The 8,448-nt window shown below is 34.0% G+C and overlaps 1 protein-coding gene across 1 annotated transcript in view; it reads right to left on the bottom strand.

Annotated features, from left to right (window-relative positions):
- Window positions 1-8,448, bottom strand: part of LOC107693352 (potassium/sodium hyperpolarization-activated cyclic nucleotide-gated channel 2-like) — a 12,350-nt gene that overhangs the window by 2,189 nt on the left and 1,713 nt on the right. Inside the window, exons 2-5 of the mRNA XM_016492698.1 lie at window positions 3,365-3,797; window positions 1,246-1,407; window positions 883-1,101; window positions 651-797 (exon numbers count right to left, since the gene is read on the bottom strand). Of these exons, the coding sequence (XP_016348184.1) occupies window positions 651-797; window positions 883-1,101; window positions 1,246-1,407; window positions 3,365-3,797 (961 nt within the window). The remainder of the gene's footprint in view (window positions 1-650; window positions 798-882; window positions 1,102-1,245; window positions 1,408-3,364; window positions 3,798-8,448) is intronic.

Here is an 8,448-nt window from a genome sequence, read left to right as displayed (position 1 = left end):
TTGAACCTTAAACCGCATAAACACATTGCATTACACCAAATACACCAAATAATGTTATTTTTAGCAACGTCATATGTCCCCTTTAATATTTTTTTCCAAATATATATTTACAAAATATATAATGCGATATATGCATGCGATAAATAATTTTTAATAAATGTTTATCATATACAATTTATAATAAATATTTATTATATACATTTATATAAATTAGGGCTTGCACAACTGATAATTTTAGTCAAACAAGTAGTCTGGTCAAATGTTTACCTTATGTAAATAATAGTTTGCGGTAACTTATTTCTGCTCATTTTCACATTTTTAAAATGACATCCATCAATTTGGGAGATAAAATGCAAGACTGAAAACCATTTAAACCAAAGCTCATCAATTTACCTATTTTAAATAGGACTTTTAAATAAGCAAATAATAAATAATATATTATTTTGCTATTATTAAATGAAATATGAATTTATTAATTGTCCAAACAAAAAAAAACAGACATTTTGTTCACAGCTGGCAATCATGTGACTGACCATTCTCCACTGTGAATGTCAACCAAAATAAGAAAAGTTCTTTCTCAGGTGGAGCAAGTTATTACATGAAAGATGATCTGACCAAAACACGAAAGAAAGAAAAAATATAAGAGAAACCTCTTTTAGTGGGTCATTGAGTTCTTCGAGGATACTTTCTTCGTGAAATATCTTGCCCTGGAAGCGGTGCTCATAATACTCGTGGATCCTCTGCCTCATGTCAGCCGGCAGCTTGTGGAAGGACATGTACTGTTCCACCTGTTTGTACTGTAACAAACCAAACAACAAAACTGTTGACAAAAGGGGGGAAAAAAAACAATGTCTCAAAAATGCTTTACTGAGCAATAAGTACCTTCTCTTGATACTGCCGATGGGAAGCATCCAAGGACTGGATCAGGTTGGTGGCATTGCCCAAGAACATGGCATAGCAGGTGGCGCCAATGATCATGCTGATCATCGTGAGCCAGACGTCAGTTGGTCCCTCAGGTGCCTGAGCACCATATCCAATACACAGCATATGGCTCATGGCCATAAAAAGGGCATAGGAGTATTGGACATCCCAAGTGGCATTCTGACAGAGAAAGACATATTGCAAATTTAAAGCGAAATGTAAATGTTTAACATTTTCTTTAGGTAGCAGAAGTGCTTTTTCTGTTTGATTACAAACTAGATAACAAACAGAAAACACTACACTACCCAAGATCCTCAAACATACCACCATGTTGTTTTTGGCGACCCAGCAGTTTGGCGGGAAATCTTGCAACATGGGCACCATGAACTGCATGCAGCCATCCCAGTGACACAGCAGCAGCATCATTCCAATCAGATTCACTATGCGAACTACTGCGCTTGCAAGGTCATAGGTCATATGGAAGATCTGTAAAAAAAAAAAAAAAAAAATAATAATAATTCGCAGACAATTTTATTGCGCCATTATGAAATCGAAGAAATCGTTCGCGATAATGACAGCTGTTTGCATAGCTTCTCAGTGAACTACGGCTCTGTGAAGTAAATGCTGCTCCATCTGAAAGCATGTGAAAATTAATAATAAATTAACTATAAATTAAATACAAGGGGATTTGTACAAGGGAAAAAAAAAAAAAAAAAAAAAGAATGATAGAGATACAGTCAGCACTAGAATTGAATACTGTTTCTAGGTCCAAGGCTCTACTCGTTTCAACTGTACAATCTCAACAGCCATTTATGAGCACTGTTTATCCATATAACACATTTAAGTTAAGCCCCACTGAAGTGCCCTGAAACAGGAAGTTAGGGCAGGACATATCGAGTCCATCATAGCTGTTTTTTAAATAACCAATAGTGTTTAGTTTCTCTTCCCCCCAACATTGCGGTTTATAATGCAGAGGATATCTAACCATTTGCAATGTCTGATCTTTTGCATTGCATTACAGAATGATGTCATCAAAATCGTTGATCCGTATTGGTGTATATAAGAGACTGTGAGATTTGAATGCTTCTATCTTGTAATTATGAGTTTTGTCAATGTTTCAGAGCTTATTGATATTCTTAACATATTCATACTAAAAATAAAAAAGTCACAGTGTACACAACAGTTTTAATGATGCATGAAAGAAGAATCACTGTCTGGCCATCTGAGGCTTTGATTTAGAGAGAAATGTTTTGGTAGCATTACAGGACATTGTAACAGAGTATATTAACCCCGTTTGTTGTTTGCTTTTGGAAGTTGATAGAGTGTTTAGACCTGGAACAGGTGGCACATCAGACCAAATGGGTTCAAGTTGGTAACACAAATTTGTGTTGACCAACAGAAATCTGCCTGGTTTGAAATTGACTTCTGTGTGAGCTGTAGTTCATATATCGATACATTATTGACAATAGCCAATGGACACTTTTCTACCCGCAAAATGTCTCTAATGTGAACACACATTTCTCCTAATAATTTTCATGTTATGGGGAATAAATGATAAATGGCATTTTAAATTCCAAATAAACAAAAAATAAAACAGTAAAGAAAAAAAAACAGTAATTTTAAAAATTACAAGTGAATTCTAGGCATCACAACATTATAATGTATAATTATAAGTACGAAAATTAAAGGGATAGTTCACCCAAAAATTAAAATTCTGTCATTAATCGTCATGGTACTGTTGAGAATGTGGGTCAAAAACTGACACAGAACAGAAGAATTGTTGAATAAAGTCTTTTTTTCTGTGCACACAAAAAGTATTCTCATACTGTAGTTTCATAATATCACGGTTGAACCACTGATGTCACATTAACTATTTTAACCTTACTACCTTTCTGGGCCTTGAACATGTCAGTTGGATTGCTGTCTATGCAGGGTCAGAAAGCTCTGAATTCATCAAAAATATCTTAATTTGTGTTCCGAAGATGAACGAAGATCTTACGGGTTTTGGAACGACATGAGGGTGAGACAGAACCTTCATTTTTGGGTGAACTATCCCTTTAAAATTAATCTTGAGATTTGCTAAAGATTACATTTCACAGTGTTATTAATTATTAGTGATTTTAAACATTAACTTTGAGTGTTATATATTGTCAAAGGTAATGTAAATGTAAAAACACTAAAAACTCAAACTCCTCCAGTATATTAACATCAAACGAGGACGAGGAGAGACTGAGACTGACTGTGGAGGTTTGGAATCAGTTTGTTATGGAAAGACAAAATTCTTGTCATTGGAATATTGTAAGTCATTCTAAAAATCACTGTCATAGTGCATTTTAATGTTTCCCTCAGACAAAAGTCAAATTTTCTGCAACTATATTTCGTTCTTTGCTATTCTAGTCTCGATTTCCTCTATCCTTTTCTTTTCCTGTCCTGTTTTGCTCACCTCTTCCCACTGATGAATGTAACGTATAAGTCTGGACAAGCGCAGCAATCTGAGCAGACTGAGGATCTTGGTGAAGCGTACAATGCGCAAAGCCCTGGCGGTGCGGTACACCTCTGCCGACTCAAGTCGTGCCTCTATATCCACCACCAGGAAGATGTAGTCGACTGGAATGGAGGAGATGAAATCCACCAGAAACCAGCCTCGCAGGTAACGCCGACTGATCACTTGCGGGTCCAGGATGATTTGGGAGTTATCGCCTTCCATAATGCCGGTACGAAAGTTTAAGACGAGGTCAGCCAGGAAGAGGGTGTCAGAGGCCACATTGAAGGTGATCCACGGTAGCGTATTCTGATCCTCAAAGAAGGTGATGCCCCATGGCAAAATGATGAGGTTGCCCATCATCAGGCACAGCATCACAAAGTCCCAAAAGAACCTGTGTGTGAAGATGCATGATGTAAGGAACCAAGGATAGATTCTGGAGTACTGTATGTACATTAAAATTCATATCTACAACCAACCATGTCATTCAAATTAAAGGATTCACCAATGCAACAATTCTGTGCAATAATATAATTATTTTTATATATATTATAGCCAATAAATTGATACATTTTTAAATATTTCCTCTAAATAAATAAAAAAGCTCAAGAGCTCAAGCGCACTTGGGTTATGCTGCAGGACAATGATCCCAAACACACCAGCAAGTCCACCTCTGAATGGCTCAAAAAAAAACAAATTAAGGTTTTGGAGTGGCCAAGTCAAAGTCCGGACTTAAATCCAATTGAGATGCTGTGGCATGACCTTAAACAGTCCTTTCATGCTCGAAAACCCTCCAATGTAGGGCAGTCGTGGCCTAATGGTTAGAGTCAGACTTGTAACCGAAAGGTTGCGGGTTCGAGTCTCAGGGCCGGCAGGGATTGTAGGTGGGGGGAGTGAATAACCAGTGCTCTCTTCCACCCTCAATACTGCAACTGAGGTGAGACCCTTGAGCAAGGCACTGAACCCCCAAGTGCTCCCCGGGTGCCGCAGCACTGGCTGCCCACTGCTTCGGGTGTGTGTTCACTACTGTGTGTGTGCACTTGGATGGGTTAAATGCAGAGCACAAATTGTGAGTATGGGTCACCATACATGGCAACACGTCACTTCACTTTCTTTTTCAAAATTCCTCCACAGCGACGTTGCCAGACGTTGCCTCATTGCCAGTTATCGCAAACGCTTGATTGCAGTTGTTGCTGCAAAGGGTGGCACAACCAGTTATTAGATTTTTACTTTTAAAATTACTTTTTCACGTAGGGCAAGGCAGGGTCGGACAGCTTTTTTCCTTTAATGAAATTATTTCAAAACTGCATTTTGTATTTACTCAGGTTATCTTTGTGTAATATTAAAATTTGTTTGATGATCTGAATCTTTTAAGTGTGACAAATATGCAAAAAATGTAAGAAACAGGAAGGGGGCAAAGGCCTTTTCACAGCACTATATATATATATATATATATATATGTATATATATATATATTCAGTATTAATACTGAAATATAAAAATATAAGAACATTAATATCAGTCGCTTATTTATTTGTAATTCAAACACTAATCATTTTAACTTAAATGCTCTTTTGTATGAATTTTGATGTTGCCTCTAAACTAAAGAACATATAGGTTACAAAAAATGTGGAGAAAAATTCAGTGCAGTATTTCCTTGTGGTTTAAAGATCCAGGCTGATAACCTAAAGGTCAGAAGTTTGAACCAGTCTTTCAGGGTGCTATAGGGTGACTGTCCCTGTAACTTAATAAGGCGTCTACCTATGGCAACATCACGTGTTTCGTGGAAATAAATTCAACCAGCCCCAGACGTTTGCCGATAAATAAAAGATTTTCTGAGAAACAAATATGTGACTCTGTAAAGCACACCTGGTAATATATTACAAATTAATTCATAATGGACATAAATTTTGATTTAAAAGTTCAAGCACATTCATAAGTATCAATAAGTATCTACGACCTTGAGTGAATAGGTTAATTACGTCAATTACACGTGTTGCAAAACATTCCTCTCCATGTTAATTACTAAAGTGGTAATGGAGAGTTGTAAACGTACTGTACAGTATGCGACTGTTTAAACTGGATATGCAGCCTTTTACGCACTACCGTACATCTGCTCGGTGGTTTGAAGTTTCCATCTGTGGTCATATTTTCCAAAGCAGCATCAGTCACCTGGAATGAATGGGTATTTTGAATACACTTTCTTATGATATATATCATATGGTTGGCATTTGATGTAAGAATTAAAGCAAGAGTGAATAAAATCGAGGTTGTATTATCAGTATCAGACAATTCCAGTGATGACAACGACTGACCTGAGCTCTAGGTAGATTTGAGCACTTCAAGACACTGCGGATTTTATCAAAAGTTACGAACTCTATGATATTTCTCGTCACAACCCTAGTGAAAAATAAATATACTAAAATATATTTGAAATACATTCATTTCATGCTAAGTATACTACAAATACATTTACATATTTATGTACATATTAAAAATGCAGTATACTAAATTAGTATACTTAAAGTCTGCTAAATTGAACTAATTTTGTACTTAATGCACTTTATTGTGCAGAAGTAGTGCTGATGTCCAACTAAAGATATTCTGAAGTATATTTGATTGTGCTAAAGTGGAACTATTGCAAGTATACTTCAGGTACACATCTTACCTGATATATTTAAAGATCATACAATCCTCATCAATAGTGATATTAAAACACATTTTAGGCTTAATATTAAGAAATGTGCATTGTGCACAAGTAGTACTCCAAATAAAGTTTAATTATAATTGTGTAATTGTATAAATGTCAGTAAATATGTTGAACTATACTTTGCATGAAATAAATGTATTTTAAATATATTACTTTTTTTACTAGGCTAAAATCTACTGACAGCCTTGTGAATGGATAAAAAAATTGACACATTTTTTTCAGTGAATGAATAATTTAATTTAATTTTAACCATCTTACTCACATCAGTCATACTCATATACTCATATCAGTTGACCACTCATTAGCTAAATAAAAAGTATTGGTGGTGATTCAAGTTGATGACCTTTTTACCTTCATCATATTTTCCCCATTAAAAAATGTCAATGAAGAAGTTATAAAAATTGTTATAATAGTAATTAATGATATAATAATTTCTTAGCAAATGATTCTCTACATTTACTACATTTAAATAATACTCCATTATGTCCTTCATCATGTTTTCTATGAGAAACAAACAGTACATTGAACAGTACTGTTATTGTTAACTAAAACAACATTTTTTTTAAAACATCTGTTAACTAAAATAAAATACTACAAAAAATATTTTTTTCTTATTTAAATTAGTAAGCAAGGCAACATTTATAATTTTTATTTGGGTTTAAGTTGAAGTACTAAAATTACTTAAACTGAAATTACATTTATCACAAAGTAAATAGACATTTAAAAAATAATCTGTGATACAGAAATGCTCTTTTCACAGTCACCATCATATTTTCCCCTGTTAAAAAAGTATAGAAATTGAAGTTTAAAATAAAAAAGTGTTGAATGTTATCTGGCGTTAAAGTAAGTAACAGTGTTACCAGCAACTGGGCCAGGAAATGTAAGAATCAATTGATCTGTGTTGATAAAATGGTAACAGTAACTGGCTCATGGGTTTGTTTTACTGTATCTAAAACGACAACTCTGGCACATTAAACAAATTATGGTAAATTAAGACATGAAACTGGTGATTCTAGTGCCTAAAATTAATTAAAGATTGAAAAATGTTGGTTTTTAAACATATTTTTCTCTTTGAAACAGGTTTGTAGATTGAGTTCCTATTATACCCATCATGTCTTGCTTTCTAAAAACGCAATCCGTTTATCCCTTTACATTCTGCTGCTTTCTCTGCATACGTGTTTCAGACAAAGAGCATCAACCTGACACTCTGTAACCAAATGGGTCCTTCCAGCCCATCCACGAACACTGATACCCTTTCCAGCTAATGGTAACTCTATAAGTTAAAGCGCTGTAACCTGTGCTGCATTGTGCTTTTTACTGTGGTGATTGAAAGGTTTGTGCTTTAAAGACCTGATTTGTGGCGTAAGTGCTTGTTGACATTGTATGATTATTGATAGCAATTTGTTAAAGTGACCTTTAATTGCAAGGTGTTTTCAGTTTTACAATCACTATTTGTAAATACATTTATTTTTATTCATATTTTTACACTGAAGAAAGGGGTACTTGCTTTTTGAAATAAGTCGCTCACATAATGCTAGGCCCATCCAAAATTCTGTTACCACATGCCTCCTTCAATGCAAATCTATTAGATTTTTCACCAGTTTTATTGTTTATCAGGTAAAAATCTTAAGTCTGATGACTACAATCAAAATCACACCATTCTTCAACATGTTACACAATCTGAGCACCGAAACATAACACTTACTCTTTACCCGAGTACGTGCAAGACTAATAGTGAAGCACCACTAATAATTGTTAAAAGTTTAAATTCTGTAAATACTCTACACTCTAAACGTAAAAATAAATAAACAAAAAAAAATAACATTTTGAGCACTCAAAATGACAATTTGATGGCCTTGTTTAGTTACAATTATTTATGTATATAGGCTAAAGTAAATGTTTTAGCTGAATTTCATGTCATGTCAAGTTAATGATTTAAGGTCTGCCATCATTGTAACAATGACCAGTTTATGTTAATTAAAACATATAATGCACTGTATCAAGTCCATAAAAAGTTCTATGCAAATAATTCTCTATATTTACATTTAAATTATTCACAATTATGCACTTCATTCCAATGTATATGGAGCAGTATTGTTATTGTTAACTGAAACGAACACAAAAAAACATTAAAACATTACGTTAACTTACATGAAATTTAAAATGAAAGATATAAAGATATAAAATACATTTATTTTAAGTTAGTAACTAATTTTCATTGTAGTTTAAGTTGAAGTACTTAAATTACTAAAAATAAAAATAAAAACTAAGTAGACATTTTATATTAAAAAACTAATGAAAATTGACAAAATGACTAAAAATATAATTATTTATA

The sequence above is a fragment of the Sinocyclocheilus anshuiensis genome, unplaced genomic scaffold (genome assembly GCF_001515605.1).
Source record: "Sinocyclocheilus anshuiensis isolate Anshui unplaced genomic scaffold, SAMN03320099.WGS_v1.1 scaffold566, whole genome shotgun sequence".
Taxonomy (NCBI): domain Eukaryota; kingdom Metazoa; phylum Chordata; class Actinopteri; order Cypriniformes; family Cyprinidae; genus Sinocyclocheilus; species Sinocyclocheilus anshuiensis.
The sequence above is the reverse complement of the archived record's forward strand: the minus strand, read 5'-3'. Positions and strand labels throughout refer to the sequence as shown.